Genomic DNA, 26,597 nt, shown 5'->3' on the forward strand with positions numbered 1-26,597 from the left:
GACCCTCGGTTTGGCGAGGGTGTGAGGGGGCACCCCGGAGGCACCGCCAGCACCTGCACACGGGTGCACGGACACCCATGTGTGTATGGAGCCCAACCCGTGCACAAAACCCCATAAGTGTGTACAAAACCCCATAAGTAAGTCTGTACAAAACCCCATAAGTGTGCACAAAACCCCATAAGTCTGTACAAACCCCCCTAAGTGTGCACATCCCCCCTCTGTGTGTGCACGGCCCCCCTGGCATGCACAAAACCCCATGTGTGTGCACAGACCCACACGCGTGTGCTTAGACCCCACGTGTGCACAAAACCCCATAAGTGAGCACAAAAACCCCAAAAGTGAGCACAAAAACCCCATAAGTGTGCACAGACCCCCCCACGGCTCTGCACACACCCGTGCATCCCTTGCACACACACCGAGCATCCCCGGCCCCATCCCGAGCACCAAGGGCAGGCAAGGGCAGCGCAGGCATTGGGAGCCCCCCCCCTGGCCCCCAGCCCCTGCAGCTGGCACAGGGGGCTTACGGGGGGGGGACAAAGCCGAGGGCACAGGGTGCAGGCAGCGGGGTTACAAAGCCGGACCCAAACTCCTTTATTTTGTAAACATTTTTTTCCCTGGCGTGGTCCCGTCCTTCCTGGGAGCATCCGGGTGGGCCGGGGGCCTCGCGACACCCCCCAGCCCCCCCCAGCTGCACCCACGTCCCCGCAGGGTGCACCAGGTCCCCCCGCCAGCACCCCATGGGGACATTGGGGTGCGGGGGAACGGGGACCGGAGCATCCCTGGGGATACCTCTGCCAGCTCGGCCCCACTGCAGGTGTTTTTTTTTTTTTTTGGGGGGGGGGGCAGCCCCCCCCTCACTGGTACTTCTTGCCCATGCTGGTGGGGGCGCTGGGCAGGAAGAACGCGGGGCGGTGCAGGCAGCGGAGGGCCAGGAGCTGCGGCCCCAAGGCGTAGAGGACGTTGGTGACGAGGAAGCTCCACCAGACGTCTTCGGGGGTCTGGTAGGGGAAGGGCGTGCGGGAGTGCAGCGAGGAGCCCAGGTGGGAGAACTGAGCCTGGGGACACAGGGCAGGGGGTAGCACGGGGTGCCCGGCCCCAAAGCTGCCCCCCCTTTGTGCCCCCTATCTCTGCATCCGCCGGCTCGCTCCAGCCTATTTCTGTCGAGATTACCCACTCCGTTCAGATCCACCGAGGAAAAAGTAATTATCGGGCTCCGGCAGCGGCTCTGGGAGCTGCTCCAGATGTGGGTACGGCCCCAGCCCCCTCCCCTTTTCGCTCCCTCCTGGCTGGGACTGAAGCCCCCCACCTGCGCCACGGCTCCGGCGAACACCAGGCTCCAGTCGGGCATCCAGGAGCAGCCCGGCCGCAGCAGCCCGTAGATGCAGAGGCAGAAGAAGGGGAGGACGTAGAACAAGTAGAGCAGCATCTGGTGGAGCGGGGACACGGAGGGTCACCGAGTCCCCCCACAGCACGGGGGGTCCCCACGGGATCCACCCCTATCCCCCCACCCCACCCCGGCCACCCTCACCTGCACTTTGGGGTAGGCAACGGGGTCGCGCAGGTAGGGCTCGTGCTGGTAGATGTACTCGAAGCAGGAATCAGCAGGACAGTCCAAAATCACCTGCGGGGGCAAAGCGGGGGGATGCAGGGGACCGTCGGGTGGATGCGCCCACCCTGTCCTCCCCACGGCACCCATGGGACCCCCCCCCTGCAGGCGCCCAGCGCTCACCATGCCCCTGAAGAAGGTGAAGGCGGCCACCAGGACCAAGAGCAGGACCAGCAGCACGTCCTGGGGCCGCTGGTGGAGCCACTTGCGCTGCTCCTCTGCAACCTGGGGGGGGGTAATAAAACACCACGGGTTGGGCTCCGCTCCCTGAAGTCGCTGCCCCCCGTTCCCTGCCCCTTTTTGGCTCACCTGCTCCGCCGTGAGACACAGCAGGGCCCGGGGCTGCTGGAAGAGCTTCACCCCAGCCCAGATGGGGATGAGGACGTAGGGCACGTTGAGCAGGAAGGCAGGGCTGATGTCGGAGCTGTACTTGCCTGGGGAGGAGAGCACGGGGTGGCGACGGTGCCCAGCCCCGTGCCAGCACCCGCTGCCCCAGGAGCTGGGGGTGCTGGTGGAGCTGAGCGCTGGCAGCAGGCCCCCTCCGTGCCCCCGTACCTATCAGGTTCCCGAGCAGGAAGACCACGATGCTCATCATCAGAGAGCCCAGCCAGAAGAGCCCCAGGCTCCTGTAGCTCTTCCTGCGGAGACAGCGGGGATCAGACCCCTCCGCGAGGCTCAGAGCCGCCCTCCCCCAAAATTTGGCACCCCTCCGGCCCCTCCGAGCCCCGGGAAGATGCCGCGTGGCAGCGGGACCCCCTCTCCTCCCAGCTCACCGCTGGCTCATGGCCGTGATCATGGCGAGGTAGAGCCCGTAGTGGACGACGCCGTCCCAGTAACAGATCATGATGCCGTGCGCCGTGCGCAGGTACGGCTCGCCCTGCCCGGGGGGAGAGACATCACAAGATTTTGGGGGTTTCCCGCATTTTTCCCGCATTTCCCAGGGGACCTGGCTGCTCTGGGCGCACTCCAGCTCCAAGGATTTGGGGAGCAGGAGCTGCGCCCGTGCGCACGGAGCCGCTCGCCACGAGCCCCCCAGGCAGGACGAGGCGGTACCTCCCTCACGTAGACCTCTGCGAAGCCAGAAACGAAGCCATCCTCCTCCAGGGAGATGATCAGGTCGACGGCAGAGGTGAAGGAGAACGCCACGAACACTGCGGGAGGGCGGCGGGGGGCCGGCTCAGCGCGCAGCCCCCCCCTCCCCACCGCCTGGGCCACGGGTGCCGGGCACCCACCCACCCGAGGGACTCACCGCAGAACAGGGGGTCCTGGAAGTAGCTCCCTGCTCGTAAGAAGTAGATGATGGAGACCAGGCCGGCGAGCACCAGCACAACCGTCAGCACCAGGGGGCTGCTGTGGGACAGGTCGGGGGGTTCAGGCACCCCGCAGGGGGGGTGGCACCCCGTGCACGAGCCTGTGCCCTATTTCTCCTGGTCCGGGTGAACCCCCTTAGCACCCCCTGGTCCTGACAGATCTCCAGGGCCTGAAATAACACTGGGGCAGGTGAAACCCAGGGGAATTCCAGGTCCAGTTCCATGGGAAGGGTTTGCCTGGATGAGGCTGCTGTGGCAGGATGGGCAGGAACCCTACAGACACGCACCCCATTGTGGCCACAAGCTGGGTTTTCACCCAAAAATGCGTTTTGAGTTGGAATCGCTGAGCTTTCCATCTCCCTTCTGAGGAGCAGAGCTGCCAGCCCACTTGAACACAGGCGGCTGCTCGCTGATGGACTGCTGTAAGAGGCCGTGTAAACTGATTATAAAGCAAACCAGCAGTGAGAAGACAAATACTGCAAATTTGTCCTAAGAGTGCAAACAAGTTGTAGGGAAATCTGTCCTGAGCTTGCTGCTTCTCTTCCAAGAAGCAATTGCATTAGCTGGAATAGCTACAGGTCTGGTCCAGCCAATTCTTCGCCTTCTCATGCTATAAAGCTGAAAACATCGTGGCATTTTTCACTCAAGCCTTTAATGCTGTTACCAAAGGGAAGGAAAACGTAAAGCCCTGGCTAACTGTCTGCAGAGGCGCTGGCGTCAACAGCTTGCCCTGGAGAAACTCCAATTACCAGCCCCAGCAATCCCAGGCTCGTGTTCGCCTTCTGCGGGCAGAAATGTTCTTCTAGGGGATGGGATGGGACATTGGGATGGGATGGGGTGGGATGGGATGGGATGGGATGGGATGGGATGGGATGGGATGGGATGGGATGGGATGGGATGGGATGGGATGGGATGGGCATCACAAGCAGCTCCGAGTGGGGCTGGGTTGCTCCTCACCCCCCCTGCACGCACTGGGCGCCCAAACCCAACAGCCACTCAACAAAAACAAACACTCCATCAAATAATTGAACCGTCGCCGCCTAAGTGCGTTATTACCAGCGTATAATTAATTACTCCATAACTGCTCCCACGGAATGATTAATTCCAAATTCAAACGCGCGCTGTGGCGGAGCAGCACGGCACAGGGCTCTGTTAGATGTCACCCTGCGTGCAATGGGTTTTGGGGCACACCAGGGCCACATCCCACATCCCGCAGCATTTTGGGGGCTGTGCTTGGGGTGCCCATGTCCCCCTGCGAGGGCGAGGAGGGCGCTTTGAGGACAGCATCGCTCAGCACCGCAGCCTGATCAAGAAACATAGAGTCATATCCCTGCCCCATCCACACAATGCGAGGGCAGGAGAATAATATTGTTACGGGCTCCAATTTGGGCAGCACGCTGGAGGTGCTGGTGCTCCTAACGGTTACTGATGGGTTTCATCTGGTGTCACGTTAAGCAGGAGAGCTCGGGGGGCTCAGAGGGACGGATCCAGGTGCCCCAGTGGCAGGGCTGCAGAGCCCCGGTGCTGCGCGGGTGCAAGGGATGAGCCGAGCCCAGGGGGTGGAAGGGAAAGACCAAAAACTGCAAAGGAAAATCGGGAGGTTTTAAAGTGAAGCTTTAGGTTGGGAAATCCTCGGTTCTGCAAGGAGAAGTTTGGCTGAAAGTCCTTGGTGCTCAGCGGGAAAGCCGAAGGAGAAATCAGCTGTGCAAAGAAACGCGTAACAAAAGGGGAGAGGAGGAGGATGGGGTCCTGGTAGGAATGGGAGGATGGAAAGTACAGAAAATTGAGAAAAAGGATAAGGGGAGAGCCCAGAGCTCCTGAGCGTGGGACTGGGAATAAGAAAGGAGCAAGCAGCCGGGGGTGGCTTTACAAAGGGAAAGAAAACGAGCGAGGTGGGTGGTGGCAGGGCTCTGGGGAGCCATGCAGAGAGCTGACAGCAGCTGGTGGCACAGCCACTCGGTACCAAAACCCCCCAGGGCTGCTAAAAATGCCCAAGGAGAGGGTGATGGAGAGCCAGGGGAGCGCTGACCAGCCAGAACACGGCTCTGTCGGGTTTCCCAGTCCCCGGGGGTTTGGGAAGCGGTGACCCCGGCCACGCTGCGCGTTGTGCAATGAGGCTGAGCAGCCCTGCTGTATGTCTGCTCGCTGATAACAGGATTTATGTCATAAACGCAGCCGTGAACCACGTCGGCACAGTCCCAGCCTGCAGTGGCCTTTCTATGGGTTCGGCTGGGGCAGGAGCACCCCGCACCCTGCGCTGTGCCTTGGGCTCCAGCAGGACCCCAGCTCCATGCCCCAAACGCTGCTCCCCCCTCTCCAGGTCCGGATGGGACCCAAGGGGCTGTCCCAGCTGGGTCTGCTCCCACCGACAGCTCCCTGACCCCACAGCCTTATCCTGGGACAACCCGAGCCCCCCTCACACCCCTCAGCCTGGAGCCAGCGTCCCGCACCAGTTCAGGACCGGACCTCGCCCCAGTTGCCCCCCAGTTGGGATCGCTGCCACCAGCACCCGGCCAGACCCAGCACCCTGCCCCAGAAGCTTTATCCCAGGCTGGTCCCAGACCCGCACTCACTCCGCCAGTGCCACCAAGCCGCTGACACCAAAAGCCAAGGGGAAGGCGAGCAGGGAAGGGGCGAGCGCGCCCGGCACGGCGGGGAGCTGCATCCCCACCGCCACCGCCGCTGGGAGCCCGGACTTCGGCCCCAAGGCTGGGCAAAGAGGCAGCGCCCTTAAAGAGCCAGAGCCGCCCCCAGCAGGAAGGTGAAACCCCCTGGGGGGTCTGAAAAAGGGTGAGGGGGTCCCAGGAGCCCCCCGGCCTCACCGCAGGACCACAGGGTTGCAGCACTCGAGGGCTGCCTCGAGGCACGGCACGGCCGGCGGTGGGGGATGAATAAATGCGCTCCAGAAGAGGCTTTGAATGTTTGGGGATTGGACTTTTTTCTTTTTTTTTTTTCTTTTTTTTTTCTTTTTTTTCTTTTTCAATTCATTCCGGAACCCTTAAGCACTTAAAAGAGCCAAGAGGACGCACCTCTTGAGATCTGTAAGAGGCAAAGAGAAGCGCTTGAAAGGCAGCACTTCATCCACGCCTTCAGTAAGGAATTGAACGGAGCAGAAAGCAGGAGCTTTGAGGTCTCCGCGTCCGGCTGGGAGCCCGGCATTAACCTGACCTCCTCCTCTCCACCTCTCCTCCAGCACAAACCTTCACCTCCGCACCTGCCCGGGGAGAGACAGGTTTACAAAATCCCACAGCATTTAGCGGACCCCGAAGGCGGCCGCTCAACCTTTCACCTTCCCCACAAAGCCTCCACCACCGTGCCACTGTGTCACTCTTTTGCCCTCTTGCTTCAGAGTCCGGGGACTGAATTAACTGCCCTGCACTTTGCCCTGGGCTTGCTCATCACCGCCGGGTGCCGGAGGACTCCGAACACACCCGCGTGCCCCGTCAGCGCCGAGGCAGGGCCACGAGGAGCAGCACGACCCGCGGGGAAGGAAGGGCACGAGCCTAACACCAAGGGGTCAGTCTCCGGGGCTCGGTAATGAGGCTTGATTTGGGGCTGAGAAGCCACCCAGCAGCCCCACTTGTCCAAAAAGCAGCACGACAGCCTGTAAAATAATAAAAAGGGTGAAAGCAGGTAATGAGGGGCAGCTCAAGTGATAACCTTCAGATCTTCCAAGCCACTGAAGGCTCCAGAAGTGTCCCAGCAGGTTTCTTGCTCTTGCAAAGACAAACGAGCCCCAGCTCCTTTACCTCTCCCCAGCCAGGCGATTGCAGCGGGGTCTCCTGTGCTGTGCTGCCACATAAACATGGTCAGCACGGGCACTCGTGCTCAGCCACGAGCACCAGGAATTCGTTCTTTGATCCAAAAGAGCCCAACTTCGGTGACCTTCCGAGCACGCCACCACAAGCGTGTCTGATTAGGTTTCTGAAGATGAAATCCCTGCTTTGTAGGTAATGATGGCAAGGAGGAGGACTGCGCTAAGTGGCTTGCTGAGTTTCTGCAGAATTGACCCCTGCCTGCTGCTCTCAGGGGCACGGGGAATATTGCATTATTTACAATGACACAAGGAAAACAGAGCACAGAAAAGCACGTATTGATGAGCGCGGTCTGCACACGTTATCAAAACAGAAGGGGCTCAGGAAAACCAAGGCCGCTGTGTTGAAATAAAAAGAATAAAACAACTTTTGCCAACGTGACGCCAGGCAAGAACACAGCAATCTCTGTAGTATCAGATTAGCTCTAAAGACTCAATCAAGAACAGCAGAAAGCCCGTCCACGAGCACTCACCCTGCCTTTAAGACCATGCTGTGACCAGGTCATTGTTGGTACTAAAAGGATGCCGTGCTACGTGTGCTTGGAATAAAAAAGAAATCCAGAGAGTCTCCACTCTCTAACAGCCTCACTGCACGTCCCTACCCATACAGAAAACCCAGCAGAGTGAGAAATTTGCCCTGTGGTCCTCCAGTCTCTGGAAACCGAGGAAAATCAGCTCAGCAGCCCCAGCTCTCTCCAGCCAAACCCCAGCAAGGTGAGCCAGGAACCAGGAGCTGAGCAGCACCACTCCAGGAAAGACCCACAGGGATTGTTTTCCTAACTTCACAGGAAAGCACAGCTGTCACAGTGACCTTAACCATTTAAAAACGCTGCCAGCTTTCCTATCTTTATTTCCCAATCTTCCATGCTTGGTGCCTATGCTGATTAGCCATACCACGTGCAATCTCCCTGTGCACAAGCCGTAGTGAAAGCACGTGGGGCACGCTTCCCAGCAGCCAACCCAGCTCCAAGCGTTTGCAAGGTGCTCACAAACTTCCCTTTTCCCAGAATGAACCCCTACCGAATTCATGGTTTCAAATGTTTTTATTGAAAGCCAAGCCCTTGACTCTATGATGTTAAGAAAAGTTAACAAAGAGAGAATCACATGCCAAGTAGCTGGACTGAGGGAAAACAAATGCCCCCCAGCCCCAAATTTAATTTTTTTCTAGGATGTCTGGAAGGAAAGAAATCTAGAATAGGCCCTGAGCCTCTGAAAACTCAAGGCAAGAGTGCTCTTTCCCGTAATTCAGTGATTAAAACTAAGGAACAAGTGAGTTTTATTTTATTTACAGATTGAATGAAGAAAATTTGTACTTGTAGAGGAGTTTCATAGGACAACAAAATGCAAACGACCTTTGATAAGCTGCATTCGAAGGCTTGGTTCTTCGTCACCCACATCCACACACAGTGTTAGCAAGTCTCTTGTTTTGCTAAGAAGCTGTGGGTGAACTTAGTGTTCAAGAAACCAAGAGGCTGTCGCCTCTGAAGTTGAATGAACATCCCCCTGCACTCCTCAACCCTTGCAGCCAATGCTCCAAGCACTGATCCACGCCTCTTCTTCCACGGGACAGAGGTAAAACAACTAGGCACTGGTTTTGCAATGTCAGTTGGAGGTCAGACTGTACTTCAGGCTTCATGACACCATCAGAACCCAGTTTGTCAGGGAATGAAGACCGAGCATTAGCCCCAAGAGTTGGGTTGGTTGTCATATTTGCAATAAAAAACAAGAAAATCAACAAAAAAGAGCAGCACAGGCTGCACATCAGAACAACAGAGGACCTGCCATGAGGCAAAAAAAAAAAAAATGCATTCCTTGTAAGTAACATGGCACCGAGCTATATACAAATGGAGTCCCTGAACTATTCCTATTGGTATCTTTGGTGCTACCCTTCCACTCAGCAGGGCACCGTGTAAAAATCTCCATTCTCACCTGCTCCCTTACCCTTCCTGAATCCCATCCAGGCCGTGTTACAACACGGTTGTCATGACACTCGAGTGCGCAGTGAGTGGGCTCGCAGGCCGTTCTTCTGGGTGAAAGATGGTATTGTGACTTCAATAAGTTTTACAATATTAGCAAATAAGAGAATGATAACGTAGTTTCATAACATTTCACAGTAAAATTACAATTGTTTTGAAAATACATTGTCCCAAAAACATTCTCAGTAGTAAGGTCGTCGTGGATTGTTCTGTGGGGAATAACGAGAGAAAATTAATCAAAATTGCTGTCTTCACAGAACAATGAGCATTTGAGCTTAATTATCTGAAAAAGCCACTGAAACGTGACATTTCTGACAGTGAAACCTCAGATTTCCCATCAAAAGTTACAAGCGTAGTTTTCTAGGTGTGCTGGCATGCTGAATGTAACAGAGGCAAATGCAAACCTAAAAGCCTTCTGCAATCAGGAAAACAATTATTCAAAATACGCCACGGATTCGTGGACGACCCATCTGCTTCCTTTGTGTGCAGCATTTATACTTAGTACCAGAGAAAACTAAAACCAACAACTTTTGTATTAAAAAAAAATGTAAGGAAAACTATGCATCCATGTATGCTTTGCTAACGACAAGTTGATTCAGAATGAGAATGAATCAAAGAAACTTTTAGAGCATTTGCTTGCTTGGTTAAGCACTAGAAACACTCCCATCCTTGTAAGATGTGCCCAAATCCTCAATGGATTTGTCACTGTCCGGTGTGGGACACCTTACCAATGGATTTGGTCGGAACCGGTAGGCGAGCATCATCCGTTTACGGAATGCCTCGTACTCATCATCCTCCTTGGTTAGCTCTGCGGGACGATCGATGCCAAAACCAGCCCCATCCACAGCTGTAGTCCCCCTGTTTGGAAAAAGGGAAGAAAGCTTCCGAGGTAAGCAAACGTGATCACATCCCACTCCTGCCTTCCTCCTGCTCCTGAAGCTCTGAGAACAAGCGTCAGGGAGCACTGGGCATCATCGCACAGAGCACCGCATCGAGACCGACAGGTAATACTGAGCAGATTATTGTATTTGCCACGTTTCTGCGTTGCCCTTCCAAATCAATGATGCTTGCTGGTGTTAGATGGAAGCAGTAGTGTCAACATGTATTTGCTTAAACTTTGAGAGCTGGAACAGAAATACTGTCTGCGCGTTGGATGCCTCCCTACAGAATGATGCTCTGACTGGCAGCCTAACCTTTGGCAACCGAAGGTGCTTTTGTACCTCAGTGATTGGAGGCAGAGCTGTCAAATAACGTGCCTGCCTCCCATTCCTTCACTCCAGAACAGTCCAAGAGTGGAAACAGCTCATTTCCATCTCCTTTCGAACCTTCTTATCAGTCCCGAGAACATCAGAGATGGTAGAGCTCAAGCAAATCACCACCCTTGTTCAACCACGGGCAGGAGCTGCCCTCCTTCTGTTGTTTTAAAGCCTTGCTGTTTTGATCACAGCAACCTTTTATCACAGGTCCTCTCTGAACGAATAAGCATGCTGCCAGAGAGATCTTCTTGCAAAAGAGGAACAGAATCACTTTGTAGAGTTACTTTATGTTGTGCAGTAAACAAACAACTGTTATTTATAAAAGGATCTAATGCTAAAATGTAATTCAGAGAATTTCCTGACGCTGGTTTTGAAGTTCAGCACATGCTACCAACAGACGATCCATCTAAGAAGACATTCTATTTTTGGATGGAACTCTCCCAAAGATTTTTATATAAAATGTGATCAAATCAGTAAACTTCTGTGCAAAAAAGTGACATCAAGAGAGCTGCATGATCAGACAGAAAGCTCTCTGCTATGGACTATGCCAGCTTTCAAACGCAGGTCTACCCGCAGCATATATTGGTAAACGCCTTCCACCCAGGGTACACCAGGGACTAGCTAGCAGGCATCAAGAGTGCTCAGATGCAAAAGGCACGTTCTTTAATATTTAAATTTCTGACTTTAAAGACGTGCCCTCTGAGAGGTGAGGTACAGACGGGTGTTATCTTCATTTTATAGATGGGGAAACTGAAGAGAAGGCAACTAAGAAAAACACACTATGCAAATTGAGATTTGAAATAAAACACTGGCTCAGATCAGACCTCCTGCCTGAGACACAGTAACAAACCCAGTCCTTGTGGGGAGGGAACCCCAAATAAATCAGAAACAATTTTTCTCCTTTGCTGTGAGGATTCCATATTCTGTTCAAGTGATGAATTGCAGTCACATTCACTGCAGCTGCTTCCAGTAGGCTAGGGTAGGAGCATCAATTATCAGCCTAAGAGGAAAGGACTAAATCAATAGTAGAAGAACTCTTACTTGCTGACTGGGTTTTTAATCCCCTGTCCATCTGAGCCAAGTCCCTCGCCTTCCTTCCAGCCCATCTTCATTAGCATTTGATAACCTATGTTTTCCACAGTCAGTTTGAACTCTTTGTATTCAGAATAATCTGGTTCACGTCCTTCCTGCAGAGAGACAAAACGCAGAGTTGGCTATTTTGTATATGCACGTATATGCCTATCTTTGTGGGTCAAAAGAGGGGAAAAATCAGCTTCAGCTACTGGATGCTAGGGTGGTTCTGACAGTTAATAACTAGCATGATTTCTTGGGACTCCATTTCTGTACCACCACAGAGAAGAAAACAGGTAAATAATAAAGCACTGCACAGCCATGCATGCCCTACAACATAATCTGCAAGAAGCAGGGAATGCTACTGTGAGATTAAGCTGAGACACATTCAGCTCCTTGAATTTGAAGTTGCTCACTGGATCAAGTTTCAGATACGGTTCTTATATAAAACCAGGATCTCCAGGGAACGTCAGAACCCATGCCGGTTTCAAGAAAACCTTATCACGGATGCCAGCATCAGGAAGTTCTACAGTTTAGGAAGAATTGGCAGGTATGAAGTACTTTACATAAGCTTTTTGTGTGCTTTATGCTTCTGCTTTAGTACAATTGGCCGGATAAAAACTCAAATTTTCCTTGCTTGGTGTCAGCCACTACTCATCTCAAACAGGAACGGCAGAGAAATGGGGGGCAGTCGGAGAGGTTTGTCTCTGATTTCAGCTAACCCTCAAATGCTGTCCCAATAGTCTGTTCTCTACCACAGCTGTTTCTCTGCAAAGAGCAAACAGCTAACCCCTTGTTTCCTACAGAAGTACCAGGACTCCCAGTGAAGCATTTCAAAGCTGCAAGGCAGCTAACTGCTCTGACAAAGGGCTAAACGTGCTTGAGGTCTTTCTCTCACTGCTGCAGGGCAAATAGGAAGCACCGGCATTGCCCTGTGAAATCTCTGCTATTTCACCTTCAATGCCTTGAACGTCTCCATGAATTTCTCCAGCTCATCCGGTGGAAGAAAGTCCCCGATGAAATGCTTCCCTCTGCCCATCTGGGTCAGCTGCTCAGCCCACTCTGCCCGAGAAACAAAGAGAAAACAGCAGTAACGCGGCGTTCTTTGACTCGAAATTTCAGAGAGTTTGTGAAGCAGAAAGCCTCACAGGAACAGACTGTTATTATCTCCACTCAACAGGGAGGGAAGCCACGGCATGGAGCAGTGAAAAGTGCCCCCTGTAACTCCCAGGCTAACAACATGATCTCAGACATCTCCCCCTGGAGGCCTCTGTACAACTGCAGAGCAAGCGAGGTGTTTGCCCGGCAGCTCCCCACACACCTCGTGTCTTGTCCATCTCCATGCGTCGAAGCTGATGCTCCCACGTTCCCAGCTCGCTGTCTACCTCCTCGTCGCTGTCGTAGCCGTGCTGGTGCTGCTGAATCGCCTTCTCCCACATCATCTGCATTTCCTGCATGGCTTGCTTGTGCTTCATGATCATGTCGTACATCTGCTGCATCTAGGGGAAGAGAAACAGAGACAAAGCGGTTTACAGGCAGCAAAGCCTGCCGCAGAGGCACGCAATTTGGTGGTAGAGCCCACAGCAGCCTCAGCTGCCATTCAGAACACAGGTTATGACAACTACAGATCCCAACGGGCAGCGCTGCTGCTTGATCTGATCTGCTTGCTTCTCAGATCAAACAGGAGCATTACGTGCTGGTTCCTCCGAGAGCCACCTTGATATTAAAGCTGCCACCGTATCACCCCCCCAGCTTAAACACCCCCCTCATGTTCCAGCAAAAGCCAATTCTGCTCCCACTCCGCCCCAGCCTGCATGTATTCCCTTCACCTTCTCCCCACTGCTAAAGCAATACATAACCAGCTGCAGACGTGACACACCAGACCTTATAGATTTTGGGTTTTAGGTTGGTAGCACAGCAATTGGCTGGCTTAATTCGTATTCCCCAAAGTCCTTTAAGATATTTCTGCTGACTGCAGCATCACATGATCCTTAGACATTCAGAACAAATCCTAAAGATTTATTTGTGGGCCACGGAAAACTTCCCTTGCTATCTTCTCCTCCATTTTCCCATCTAACTCCACCACGCTGCAGCACAATGTGCAGGTACACGAACGATTTCGGAAGTATCTTCAGGGCATTACCTCCTGCTGCTCCTTCAGCTGTTTCTTCTGGGCTTCGGAGAGCTCTGTCACACCCACCAAGCCAACTGGTTTCCCTTTTTCATAACCAAGACCCTTGAGGTCCTGAACTGAAATAAGCACATGTAAAAAAAAGACTTTCAAAAATCTGAGACAGCAGCTGAGGCCACCGAAACCATTCCTCGAGACCCCCCCTCCTGAAGTTCTAGACCATTTCATGGTTCCTGCATTCAGACACTTAGAGGTAGAACAATCACCTGGAGGGACTTAAAAGAGGTAGGAAAGCCTCTGGCTTGCACTGCTCTCGCCAGCCAGCTCAGAGCAATCCCTTCCCACAGCCCAGGGCTCACACCAGCAGGCTGGCAACCCACATCTCACATCCTCAGAGGTCACACTGCACGGCAATCTGCTATGACACGCTTTAAAAATTATTGCTCCTTTCATCTTAATTCTCCTCCTAAGGCTTCCTCAGGAACCCAAGCCACTGCAAAGAGCGATTCTTAATTATCCAGAATTGAGGCACGAGGAGATCTGAGCCTGTCACCATATTGTTCAATCTGCGCACGTAAGTGTCTGCTGATTACTATGTAAACAGCAACTTCATTCAAAATGAAAAGCAAATGACCACATTAGAATAAAGACATGAGCATTATGCTGCTTTGGAAGTTACCAATCCCCAAGGAGATTTTAGTTCCTAATCTACAGGCTCAAGAAGAGCATTGCTAGGGATGTCGCCACTGGTTTCAAAGAGGGGACATTTTAAGTCTCTGCTCGACAATCCCACTGATGTGTCCTCCTTTTCCTGCAGCATCCCATTTGGAAGCTCCTCCTTCGGAGTGACTTTTGCTGTTGTATCAGGTAAACCCTGAAATAAGATATTAAGATTACCTGGGCAGGAAACCCACTGATTTAAAATGACCACACGACACTGAGTTCAAAGCACAAGCCAAAGGAAAGAGAGGGGAGGGGAAAAAAAAGAAGGGAAGCCTATTTGTAGTTGCTGTGCCATGAAAAAGAGTAATATAAACATTGCTGGGGCTGCAAAAAAGAGATTTACAGTGGAGATTGCCTTGCAATTGTGGTTCATATACATCTAGCAGAGCTGGCAGCTCCCCTCTAACGCACCTCAGAATTAAGATTCCAACGGTTAAATATTTAAGGGATTAAAAGAAGAGACACAACCACACTTGAAAGCGCGTTGCATTTTTCAACACCAGGAAAAGAATTTCCTCCTAATGACTGCAAAAACCTCAATTTGAATGTAAGTCCAGACTACAGTTAAATGATGCTTCATTAATTATTCATTATCTATTAATTATGAAGCCCAATAATAATAGGATCATTGTTCATGACACCAAATGTCTACACAGCATGCTAATTAGGCCCCAGGGGTCGTCTTCTCCCTTCCTCTTAGTCTCACCCAGGGCAATTGATCTGAGCACTCTCATCCCCCTCCTTTCCCGCATGCTTTTGGCCGAGCGTGCCACAATTGGGAAGTGGCTTCCTTAACTCCAGCCTCCCAAGGAGAACATGAAACAGCACATCCAGCCTCCCTCGCACAGCCAGAGCCTCTGCACATTCGCACCAGCACCGGCAGTCAACTCTGCAGGAAGAGTTATGTAAAACACTGCAAGAGGTTTTCTGAGAGCAGGGAAGCAATAAGTGGTGTTACACCAGGCTCGGTGCTAGGATAAGCACTTTCAGCTCCCAAGAAATAAGAGCAAATAGAAAAACAGACCTAGCTACTTACTGAAAAAGAGCCTGATTTCTGTCTCAGAGAGCAGTGACATTTAGAGACTGTTTTGATGAACACACGATGCTATTCCATGTAAAACCCACTACAAAGAAGAATCCGGCCCCAAACGTTACGTGAGACTGGGGCACTTCAGCATCAGCCCTAGTCAGGGATTCACCTCCTGTCTCAGGGCATGGGAAAGCTTTCTCTGAATGCACCGAGGAAGACTCTGCCCTTCACAGAGGTCAGCAGCTCTTTGGCTTCGTTCTGAATTGCATAAACACTCAGGCTAAGAGCCAGGCATGGCTCTAGAGGCCCTACCAGCTGGTAGCTCGCCAGCATATATAACCACCCTAAAGGAGAGAGGTGAGACTGTAGCATCTTCTTTTACACCCCAGAAAGCATATGCCACTGCTGCTTCCTGTGCTAAAACTACATCTGGTTCGTCTGACTGCTCTGGTACCTTGCAGACTTTGTGCTGAGATGATGCTGAAAGAGTCACTGCAGAAATTGAGCTCTGGGGGATATTTTTGTAGTCTTGGCCCAGAGCATCACAATACAGGAAAAGTTGATGGAAAAAAAGCAAGGCTGTGCCCTAAGTCTACATTTGAAGAAAAAAAAAAAAACAAAAACAAACAACTGTTTATAAATAAGATCAATCAATGTATTTGCATAAAAATAGATAATAAAATTTATAAGATCCTTGCACCAAGCAACAACATGAAGCAAAAGATATGAGGCTGCTTCTCAGCCTCCTGTTCAGCAGGCTTGGGAGAAGTATTTTCCCTTGAATGACATCAGCTTTGCCTACAGGGTTAATGGTGCAGTCTATCTGCAGCATTGGCAGAAGACTACCTGAAGGTTTATGCCTTTCCCACATGCCCAAAGAGGAGCCTGTTACAACTGAAGTGAAGGTCCTTTAAGAACAGCAGAAGAAATCCCAATAAAGAAGTGCCTGAGCTGTTGTCCTACAGCCTGAAGATCTTAATTAAAACTAACCAGACCCAAAACAATCCAATATTAAGTTTCAGAATATTGTAACGACAGCCTATAGTATCCCATTAGTCCACAGAATCCTCTAATCTCAATATCTGTGCTCTGTTCAGCTTTTCAGATGTTATAGTCCCTGCAGTACATACGCAGTTAAGTGTTTCGGTATCAATAAAAGAGCCTTGTTTCTGTCCAAAAGGACTACATTTTCTCCTCTCCACGATACTGATCTACTACTAAGAGGAGACAAGAGAGGAATCAGAACAGCCCTCCACTAAATCCAGAACAATTGCTAAGGATAAAGGACTAAGATGTAGATATTTAGGTACCAAAAGCATGATGTGGAACTAACCTTCCAGAGGACTAGGGGTGCAATTTGAAATTCTCTTCATCTGTCAGGTTGAAGATGTTAATTCTAGAAAGGGATTAGTCTGTCTCAACCAATAAAAAAAAAATTCCTTGCCCCTACAGAGCATTAACAGTGCATTAATGGTTGATTTGTTATGCCTGGCAAATTGTTTGCCATCCTCTTCTTCTACTTGACACAAAGCCCTGTAGAAAGTGAGCATGAGCACAGCAAGCATGTCCCTGTCTAATTAAGAGAAGGCTAAAAGAGCCAGGGGAGATTTCAGCAGGAAGCATGCTGGAACGAGCACACGGATACTCTTGCAGGCCCTCACTGCAGCAGGAGGCATTAAGATGGAATCTGATGCTTGTTTTGATAGCGCCTGACCAGCTTCATCATCTAAGCTTCATTACTGTCTGCAAGAAAAAAGAAATTACTCTAGAGGTACGAAATAAGACTTTCATATCTGATTTCTGGATTACTATAAGCAGCGATTCAAGGTCAAATGAACGAGCTATCCGAGTTGGTATCTTGTCCTGTACATACAAGATGCGTAGGTAAGAATTCCGTATAGGGCTATGATCAGAACACCAAATCATGTAGGAACTTCTCTTCATCTACACTTGAAGTGCTGATGAGGAGATTGAGCCCTTCCTTCCTGACCTCTCTGCAGAATCTACAGACTCCATGGCATATGCAGCCAACCCTACACCTTACCAAGCCTAACAATCAAAGCTATTAAAGGTTGAACAACTGTGCCCTCTATAATCCACCCAAAGCAGAGACTTGCTGGAGGAGTGAATTCTACAGACTGACCATGTGCTGAAAATTGTGTGTAGTCTCACCCTGCAGCTCTGGAAATTACACCTTGTTTTCTATTACTTGCCCCACTTCGTCTGTTCTGCGATTGCTCTTTGAGAAAGGTCCTTATTTAGACAGGTACTTATTACTTCTCCTGCGACTCTAATGCCATACTATTAATTCACTCGGTTTGCCAACACCGACTGCCTTATCTCGCATCTTTTCTTTCTCCTTTTCACATCCTTTCCCCATACCACGCTAATTGGGCAAAGGATTCAAAGACGCCGTCTTAAATGTCTGCACTCACCTGTTGTCCTTGGATGACTCAAGTTTTGTATGCATCTCTAACCGTCTGCCTAATTACCTACCCGCACATGCACAGATGGGCCACAAGAGTTCAACCTCTGAGAGCTCTCTGCAAGCGCCTAGACTGGAAGAATTATCTTCCAGCACTCGAACACGGCTGCACCCCCTGGGTGCACTTGGCAGGTGAAGCAACGGGGGCATCAGCCTCACCACTGGAAGAGGACTGTGAACCCTGCCTGTAATCAAATGAACTGAAATGGGTATAAATTGGAACGGGGAGTTAGACTCGTGTCTGCCAGCACTCGGGGAGCAGCTATTCCCATTTAGCCTTCTGATCAGTTAGAGCGAGATGGAAGTGCTGCCCAGGGGTTTTATCCTACCATGGGGAATAAGCACAGTTCAGCTTTGATATTTGTTTTCTGACAGACACTCTTCCTGAAGTGAAATAGCCCTAAATAGTGTAGAGGCTGAGGCTCTAATGAGCTATAGCACAGCAGGGTTTTACAGATAGCTGAAGAACGATAAGATCCAATCCCTGGTGTCAGAGAGATAAAGTGGTTTATCTGGGTTTCCACACAGGGAGGGAGTTAGCTGCTGGACCCAACCGAAAGATAGGGGGCTGGCGACCAAGGAGATTACAACAAGAGATACAGACTTGCTGGATTTTCTGTTTACAAAGCCAGATGGGCTAAGGCAGGACGCACCCCCCAGGAAGAAACAGTTATTCAACCCAATATGTAGAGCCACTAACCTGAAAGGGGGGAGGGAGAATCCAGCTGCTGGATCAGCTGCGGGAGGGGCAACTCAACCTTGTCCTCCTCCGGCCCCCACCTGCTCTTTCGCTTCTTTTTCGTGGTGCCCGTAGCAGCAGCCGTAGCTGGTGGTGCAGCAGTGGTTGTAGCTGTCTCGTTGGACAGAGGTGAGGAGGAGGATGGTGAAGGTGAGGGCAACGGTGAAGGCATGGGCAAGGGCACGGGCAGCGGTGGGGGCACCGGCAAGGGCACCGGGGACGGCACTGGCAAGGGCACCGGCAGGGGCAGAGGGGAGGGCAAAGGGGAGGGCACGGGCAAGGGTAAGGGCAGAGGTAAAGGCAAAGGGGAGGGCACGGGCAAAGGCAGGGATGATATGGAAAGGGGTGAGGGCGATGCCTCAGGACTGCTCTTCCTTTTCAGGCTGGACTCCGCAGGCACGGGGGCACTCGCAGCGCTGGTTTTGGCCTTACGGAACTCCTCCAGTTTCTGCCGGTAATACTTGTAGCCTTTGCTGTTTGGCTCATATAAAAACCTACAGGGTGGAGAATAAAAAAGGACATTTCGATGTCACGGTCATATCCAGGGGTTGGATGTAGCACAGTAAGGTCAGGGCTTTTCTTTCCTGCAGTGTTCTCGCACAGCTAGCCTTCCCGCACCCTCCCTTGCTCTCCAGCACCATCCTGTGTGTGCATGCACGTACTGCAGGGTCCCACATGCTTTACAAGGTAGGCTGCAAGCCTTTGGGATCCAGAAGAGTACTTCCCATTCGTGAGCAAACCACAGCTATTTACGGTGCCAAATAAACACATGGTACTGGAAAGGATCTCGGTACGCTTGTGGAAACGCGAGGTCCTCCCCCAGAACACACTGGCCTTCCAGTACACGTCTGGAAAAACTGCAAGGGCACCACAACATCTTGGATCTCAGTTCACAGAAGAAAACAAACATTCATGTCTTGCCAAGAAGAATGCCAAACCACTGCCTAAAGAAACTGCTCCCAGCCTTCTATTCAGGCTAGAGGTGTAGACATTAACAGCCTGCTTAATTATACCATGACTGCTCCTTCTGTTCCCTCATACACAGGGAAAAAAACCACACTGTTGTAGTTGCTACCCCTTCCAGAAATAGGCATCTCTGACCTTTTGGGTAAAATAAAACTCCTTAGTCACTGTGGGAAGAACATGAACAATCTTCAGTCAAGCAGCGATGTAGAAAAAAATTCAATGCACCCATGTTTATTACAAATATATCTTTTCAGGCTCCCTTCAATTACTTCACCCAGAAACTTTGTCTGTTCCTAACACCTCTGCAGCCTCCTCTTTTTGGAGCGGACCAGTTTAATACGTGATAAAACCTTTCATCAGGACAATGCCTGCTCCTACATGTAGGAGACAACCAGCCTCTCTTATTTATCGCTGCACAACAGCTACAGGCAAACACAAGCAGAACTCTGACATTTGGAAATGCACTAAATTTGATCTTGCGTCCCTCCATTTGAATAACAGCATTAGGGACTGATTCAGGACCGAGCAGAGGGCAAGACATGGCCCTCTGCATGGCAAATCTGATGAGATCTTAACAGAGGAGGTGGTGTTTAACTTGACTGTGCTCAGGTGGGATCGTGGTGGTGTTTTAAAGTAAATAATGGTGCAGCTCAGATATTAGCACATCTGTGGAATGTAAATCACAACACAAGGGGACTACCCGAGGGGGCCAGAAGGCAGCCAATAAAATGCCAAAATATCAGCAACAAAATAAAGCTTCCTGAGCCCCACTTCCCTCCATGAGAACACACCAAATTGTTTGTAAGAGCAGAAAAATGAAACAAGGATGACACCAAAGGGAGCCATTAAACAGCTGCCAGTAAGCCCTGAAGGGAACGATTCACATCTGATGTGGTAAAAACAATATTCCAAAGGGGGACCTGATGGTGAAGGACTACTGCCTGCGCCTTGGTGAGGATGCTGCGTAAAGAGCAACCCAGGAGATTAATTGGGCAACAGCAGTAGGAGTGGTGGATGAGGGAACACAACAGAACCCACTTCTAGGGAACGGTTTAAAGGTTAGAATTCTACCAGTTCGTTGCAACAGCAAGCAGGCGGGGAGGGGTGCAAGTCGTAAATTAGTTGTGGAGAAAGCAAAATGATTCTTTTCTCGCTGCGCCTTGCTTTAAATTGGGAAACTTCAGACTGCAAAAGTAACAAACTGTGTTGTCCTTGTAACTTCAGACTCTCAAGGTTGTCTCTCGTTTCCCCTTTGGAAAATAATAATTAAAAAAAAAAAAATCCAAGCATCACGCTCAGCAGCGGGCTTCTTCCCTTACCTGAAAGCATGGTTCTCGCGGTTGTTCTGCAAGGCAATAGCTTCCACCTCGGGACCCCCGTCTGCTATGAACCTGGCCAGTTTCTCAGCACAGTTCTTTGTCTCTTCGTCCTCTGGGGGTGAAACTTTAAGCAGGCTGTCAGTACTGGGCCCAACTCACACAAGCAACAGTCAAAGCCTATCTGTTCTAAGAACCCCAAGAGCAGAATAAGGGCAAAAGGTCGAGTTTAATTTTTAAGAAATATTAAACATAAACAGAGTTTATATCACAAAAACATGAGAGTGCATTACGGTTGTACAATACATCTGTAACCAGAGGAGTGCTCATTCACTCATCACCGTCCTCTGTGCCAGGAGCTAGATGAGAGCAGATTAACAGACAAACCAGCTTTTGTCTCCCAAGATGGACACTCTTTTCTCTCTACTGCAGAGGAAGTCTGTTTCTTCCTCGTGTCACGTACTTTTTCATGCTAGTACACCTCACAATTATTTCTCGTTAAAGGCTTTGCCACTGAAGTCCACGGGAGCAAATGGGAAGAGAAAGTGGCAAACTAATAACAAAAGTAATCCCATTTGTACCGACTGTCACTACACATCTGCTGGCCGTTTTAGGGGAGGGCTGTAGGACAGAGCTTTGGGACTTTTTCTCCACGAAAAAGTCCCAATCCTCACCTGGAAGAGGTGACCACTGCAGCCTTAGTCCAAAGGCACAGAGAAGGCTCAGCTCATTAATATTCCAAGCATATTTTATGTTTATAAGGAGCCAGGCAAATATGTTATTTAGCCTTGACAGCCTTATATGACATTTGCTACCTGCACAGTACCAGTGCCAGTACTCCAGCGTGCTGGCACAGGACCAGGAGGCAGAAGACATGATTATAAGCCACGGATAAGTCATAACTTTTCCTTGCTTCAATATTCCACACCTGTAAAGTATGGATAATACTGCTTAGCTTCTAAACTGTGGTATCAGCCAGTTGATATCGGTAACAAGCTCCTTCAGCCTACAGTCTATTAAGCCAAGATTTGTTTGAGCTGTTAACTCATCAGCATGACAGCTAAATTGCATCAGTGCTGCCTTCCAGAGGAAGGGAAGCTGACACAGAGAAGCTGAGTGATTTGCCCGGGCCGCATGGCAAGCCTCAAACAGAGGCTGGACTGGAGGCAATAAGTGCTCAGCCCGCAGACCACGCTTCACCCACAACAATTTTTGTCTCCTAACAGAGTTAACCTGGTTCCACTGCTCACTGTCTGTGGGCAGATCACCCACATCTGCTGTTTTCCCACCTGGAATCACAGTCTCTCGTTTAAGGGTTTATGTCTCAAGCAAAACATAAAAGCTTCAGATAGGGAAATGGCAGCAGAAATGAGGATTATGTTCAAAGAAACCTTTTCATTGATAACAAGTCAAACAACATACAAGAATAAGCACTTTTCCCTCGCTGCATTTTTAGGACTGAAGGACTTTCCAGATCGCACATAATGGTGAATCATTTTAGCTCGCTTTAAGGATTTTGGAGAAATGCAATGCAAATCTCTTTCAAGAGCCTTTCACACAGAACGTGGTATAGAATGCTGCGGGCTTGGGGAAAAGAAAAACATCTTGGCAACAGTTTGCTGCCATAGGTCACCATCTCCTTCAATTCTGAAATTTTATTTACAGGCAGCCAGCCAGCCAAAAATCCATTCCCACTGTTTCCAGGGCAGAGCTTACACGCAATTACATAGAGAGCAAAGAAAACAAACACAACTTCTGTAATTCATAGAGTATTCTCCAGATCACAGTCTTAATTACCTTTCTGAGAAGAGGATGCCTGAGAACTTTGATTCTCTTTTCTTATCTCTGCCACTTTCTTTCTGTAGTAAAGGAATTCTCTGCTGTTCTTATCATGTAAAAACCTAAGGTGGAGATGAAGGAAAAACAGCAAAAAAAAACATGCATCAGCAATGACTGTAAAAAAACAACACTGATACCCTAGGGATGCAAACACCTCAGAACTAGAGAGAACAAAACAAATTTCTCAGAACACGCTTAAACTGTGGGTTACAAAGTCTTTAGCACGTATAAATATACATAGCTCTAATCTAAGGACTTCTACCCAAATGTTTTGTGTTACTTTGCAAAGAAAAATAAGTAAGTCTCTCCTTTTCATGTAAGAGGAAACCCTCTGTCCTCAGCCACACAGCGTATCGATGGCAGAGGAGACAGGATCAGTCCCAAGAAGCAGACCTGTGTCCCCACACTAGGTGCTGTGCAGGCAGCCAGATCTCCCTGGCTATATCCTAATTATCTGATTGTGTCTGCAGCACGGCTTTCTGCCTCAGTTTCCCCATCTATAAACCAAAAGCAATTACTTGGAACAGTGCTCAGACCCACCTAACGATAATTAAACCCGAAAGACTAATGAGAGCTACGTGCACAAGGCTGATGTTCTTCCTCCTACAAAGTGACAGCGTTCTGCTTTGGCAGGCAGGTTAGCACCACACTTACGAAAAAGCTGGGTTATCCTTGTAGTCTTCCATAGCGACCTTCTCTAACTCTGGTCCCCCTTCAGCCACGAACCTAGCCAGCTTTTCCACCACTTGGCGGGTCTCCGCATCCTCTGGGGGTAAAACTTTAAGCAGGCTGTCAGTACTGGGGTTCAACTCACACACCAAACAGGCAACAGGTACATTACTTCTAAGAACCACGGCGACAGACAAAAGTAGAACGGGAACGGGAAGAAAAAGGATGAAATGGGGGATCCGGTCTTACACAGCTGTACAAATCACAATCTTTAGGTTACAGTCACAGCCTCTCCCTCCCCTGCTAGGAAGCTAATATTCTGACTAAATCTTTCCTACAAGGAAAAAGCCTAAAAACTGGCTCACCAGAGGTTAAGGTGCAGCTTCAATTGTGGCGTAATTCGCTTCTGACAATTCTATTCCACACAATACACATGGTGGGAAGGAACGGGATTTTTTAGACACAAAACCCCAACCACATTACTAAAGATTGCAAATTCCAGTTCCCCAAGACATCGCTCTGTACCAAGACAGCAGAGACAGCTTGTGTAGCTGGAGCATGTAGCTCTTCCTACTGGCACATGCCCATGTCTCAACCCTCACTTGGAGGGAATCCCATCGGAGATGAGAGCTCAGTCTCCAAGAAACTGTATTTTGGCTTCTGCGCCAAGAAAGGAACCCACTAGCACTGACAGTTATTGCAGAGCCGACGTGGGACACATTTGATGGAAACCAAACACAGACACTCGTCTAGACAACAATATTTTGGGTAGGCCACTGAACACAGAGCACGCAGGAGCAGAGGTTTCTGCGCTGCTCTAGATTACTTGGAAGCCAGGGTCCGTGTTCTGCCTTCACCCTCTGTAGCCAGCAGCTGTTTGTCGTGTTCCTGCAGTGTGTTTTATGCTTGGGCTCAGACTCGCTAAGATTACACTCTTATAAATCCCACCAGCAATAGCTAGACATGACACGTAAACATGTAATGAAAGGAATTGTGACACAAAGCTCAGTGTGACTTATTAATCAAGTATAAAATTAGATTGGAGTTGCTAAATAAGTCTGCGTGAAATCCAGATTATTAACCAAATCTTCCCTCTGGCTTCCTAGCCTAGGTTATTCACAGGCACTCAGTTATTTAAGTGCTGCAATGTTCAGCATTGATTTTATATCCTGCTTAAGATTCGAGACTTTTGAGGTGAGATTTTCCAGTGACGCTTTGGAAAAGAGGCAGGAACTTTGATTTTAATCAATTGAACTATTGTGCCTTTCATTTAGTATATGTATTAGTATTTAGTATAGGCAGTTTTATTCATTTATACATGCATTTTTCCCCTTACATAACCACTCCTAAACTCAGGACTTTTCATCTCAAATCATTTAAAAAACTAAAATTTCATATTAAACACAAACGTTTCACTTATATCTTTTTCAAGGTAACTCAGCACTAGCCATTGATGAATTGAACTGTATAAAAGCAGAATTCTTACAATCAGCGAATTATCAAGCTCCATTAAGAGCAGAATATATTCTCTCACCTGATTTTCAAGGAAGGTTACACACTGTTTGACTTGATAACTCAGAGAAAATGATCTCCCTAGGCACAAACCAGACCCGATCTAACTAGGATGAGTGGCCCAACTCCCACACTGAGCTCGGGTTGGATAAAAAAAAAGGAAAAACCCAACCCTCTAACACTCAACTCACATCACTGAGATAAGTGAGCCCGCACCCCGAAATGAACAATGTAACAGAGGCTGTTATTTACCTTTAATTTCCAACCACTGCTCGTAATCTTCCTCCTCATCTTCATCTGGCGACTGAAACACACTGAGGCGGTTAACGACTGGGGTCTGTTTGGAATGGGAGTAGTTCTTCGCTTGCTGCAGCATGCTGCTCAGGACCTGCCCGGGGCGCTTCCCAAACAGCATAGGTTTCTTCCCAACATTTGGTGCGGAAGCGTTTGACGAGTTATTAGTAGAACTTGGGGGAGGTTCTTAGAAAAGAATGAGGGGGGAAAATAATTCCTGGGCATTCTGACTGTTTTCATCGCAGCAGGTTACAAACAACAACTCAAGCAGTGATACAGCTGCAACAGGCTGTTATTTTCAGAGTAACTTAAAGACATTAACTGGGAAAAGCCGCATAACTAAGTGAAAGCTACAATGATTTCTACAAAGATTCAAGCTAGAAGAAAGATGCTCATCTTTACAGCACCTATACATCGAGAGAAATACAAATGTCCCTACCACATCCTGAAGAAAGGCTTAAATCCAAATTTAAAGGGGTCATTGTTGCTTTAGAACTTACTCATACTGATAACAGCTCACAGCAGGGTTTTTAAAGCAAACATACATGGAAGCAGCTCACACAAAGCTGGGATCATCACGAGAAGGAAGGCCTGTTGCTCAGAAGTCGACCTACCAGCACTTGACTTTTCCTTCTGCAGCTTGAGAAACTGCTGGAGGAAACTGCCATCGTTAACAAACTTGTTGGAAACAGAGGCTTCGCCGTCAGCACCGTCATCTCTAAATAGGAAAAGAAAAGCAGGTGATGGTACACCCCAGCCCCCTCATACACATTTATTTCAGACAGAAAACAAGATAAGTGCCAGCAATCACCAATTTTGCTTATTTTGAAAGCACACCTAGCTTTTTAAAAGCACACGAGGTGCTCAGCTTGCTGCTCACAGCCCCTGCTTCCCACCTGGCTCTCTTGCTACCACGCTGGAACAAGATTTCTGCTTGCAGGGTTCTGCTGTTGGGCTCCCAGGAACTTCAAGGAGGCATTTAACCCTGGATTGTGCTAACTCTTGGGGAGTTACAATTGCAAAAAAAGTAGCAATTGAGAAGCAGAGGGAAAACATAATAGCACTAGGTTAAAAATGCTTGTTGTAAGGGCTGGTCTGTTAGTATCAGCACCTGAAAAACCTGAGGGGTTTGGTTAGGCTGAAAGAGCCTGGTGTTTAACCCTTCAATTATCAGCAACCCCATGTTTAACCCTTCGATTACCAGCTTCAGCCTCCTCAGTGCTTGGCTCCCAGCACAAGATCTTTGCAGAACCGCCCCCCCCCCCCCCTTTTATCCGACACACATTTTGTGCCGTTTTGTGCCACCCCCGGCCAGCCCCGCTCCCCTCACGCACTCCCCGAAGAGGGGCAGCTGCCGGATGCGCAGGGAGTTCTGCCTCTCCTGCTGCTCCAGGCGGGCCTCGATCTCCCTCTTCTTCTGCGCTATCAGCTCCTCCTGCTGCAGGATGTTCGCCGTCGTCTTGGCCGATTTGGACTGCGAGACGCCGAACCAGCGGCTGGCCTTCCCTGGGCAGGGGGGAGAGTGAAAAAAGAGAAGAAAATGGGGCAATTAGCGCTGGGGGCGGCATAATTAACTCCCGAGGGGGTCGAGCGGGGCCTTGAGGGCAAACCCCAAGCCTGAGGCGCTCCGGGGCTCGGCTCCCTCAGGGGTAGAGCGGGGAGCGGCCCCCTAAGGCCGGGGGGAGCCCTCAGGAGCGGCGCGGGCCCTACCCGGCGCCTCGCGGGGGTTGTCCATTTTGGAGCTGCCGGCCCACCATGCACCGCGGCCGGCAGCCGAGCGCCTCCGCCGCCGCCGCTAAGCCTGCTGGGAGTTGTAGTCCGGCCGAGGCTCCCTCCTCCCTCCCGCCTCAACGCGATGGC

At 50.0% G+C, this 26,597-nt stretch overlaps 2 protein-coding genes across 3 annotated transcripts; both read right to left on the reverse strand.

The window, feature by feature from the left end:
• Positions 1 to 567: 567 nt before the first annotated feature.
• Positions 568 to 5,615, reverse strand: TM6SF2 (transmembrane 6 superfamily member 2). 2 transcript variants are annotated; one of them, XM_084498950.1, is made up of 10 exons: positions 5,490 to 5,615; positions 2,856 to 2,956; positions 2,660 to 2,757; positions 2,380 to 2,483; positions 2,162 to 2,244; positions 1,916 to 2,040; positions 1,730 to 1,831; positions 1,529 to 1,621; positions 1,307 to 1,426; positions 568 to 1,055 (listed from the first exon to the last, which is right to left on the reverse strand). In XM_084498950.1, the coding sequence occupies exons 1-10, from the start codon at positions 5,579 to 5,581 to the stop codon at positions 855 to 857; spliced, it is 1,119 nt and encodes a 372-aa protein (XP_084355076.1). In that variant the 5' UTR covers positions 5,582 to 5,615; the 3' UTR covers positions 568 to 854. The 2 variants fall into 2 exon arrangements, with proteins under 2 accessions (XP_084355076.1, XP_084355077.1); XM_084498951.1 differs by having other exon boundaries at positions 2,856 to 2,953; positions 5,490 to 5,606.
• A 2,139-nt stretch (positions 5,616 to 7,754) lies between these two features.
• SUGP1 (SURP and G-patch domain containing 1) lies at positions 7,755 to 26,569 on the reverse strand. The gene is made up of 14 exons (XM_084498426.1): positions 26,448 to 26,569; positions 26,072 to 26,243; positions 25,352 to 25,455; positions 24,696 to 24,923; positions 22,917 to 23,040; positions 22,221 to 22,324; positions 20,427 to 20,550; positions 18,103 to 18,635; positions 13,177 to 13,283; positions 12,355 to 12,532; positions 11,989 to 12,095; positions 11,004 to 11,149; positions 9,435 to 9,564; positions 7,755 to 8,915 (listed from the first exon to the last, which is right to left on the reverse strand). Exons 1-14 carry the CDS (start codon positions 26,470 to 26,472, stop codon positions 8,889 to 8,891), a joined length of 2,109 nt encoding a protein of 702 aa, XP_084354552.1. The 5' UTR covers positions 26,473 to 26,569; the 3' UTR covers positions 7,755 to 8,888.
• Positions 26,570 to 26,597: the final 28 nt, after the last annotated feature.

This window comes from Aythya ferina (assembly GCF_964211825.1).
Source record: "Aythya ferina genome assembly, chromosome: 26".
In the NCBI taxonomy this organism is placed as follows: domain Eukaryota; kingdom Metazoa; phylum Chordata; class Aves; order Anseriformes; family Anatidae; genus Aythya; species Aythya ferina.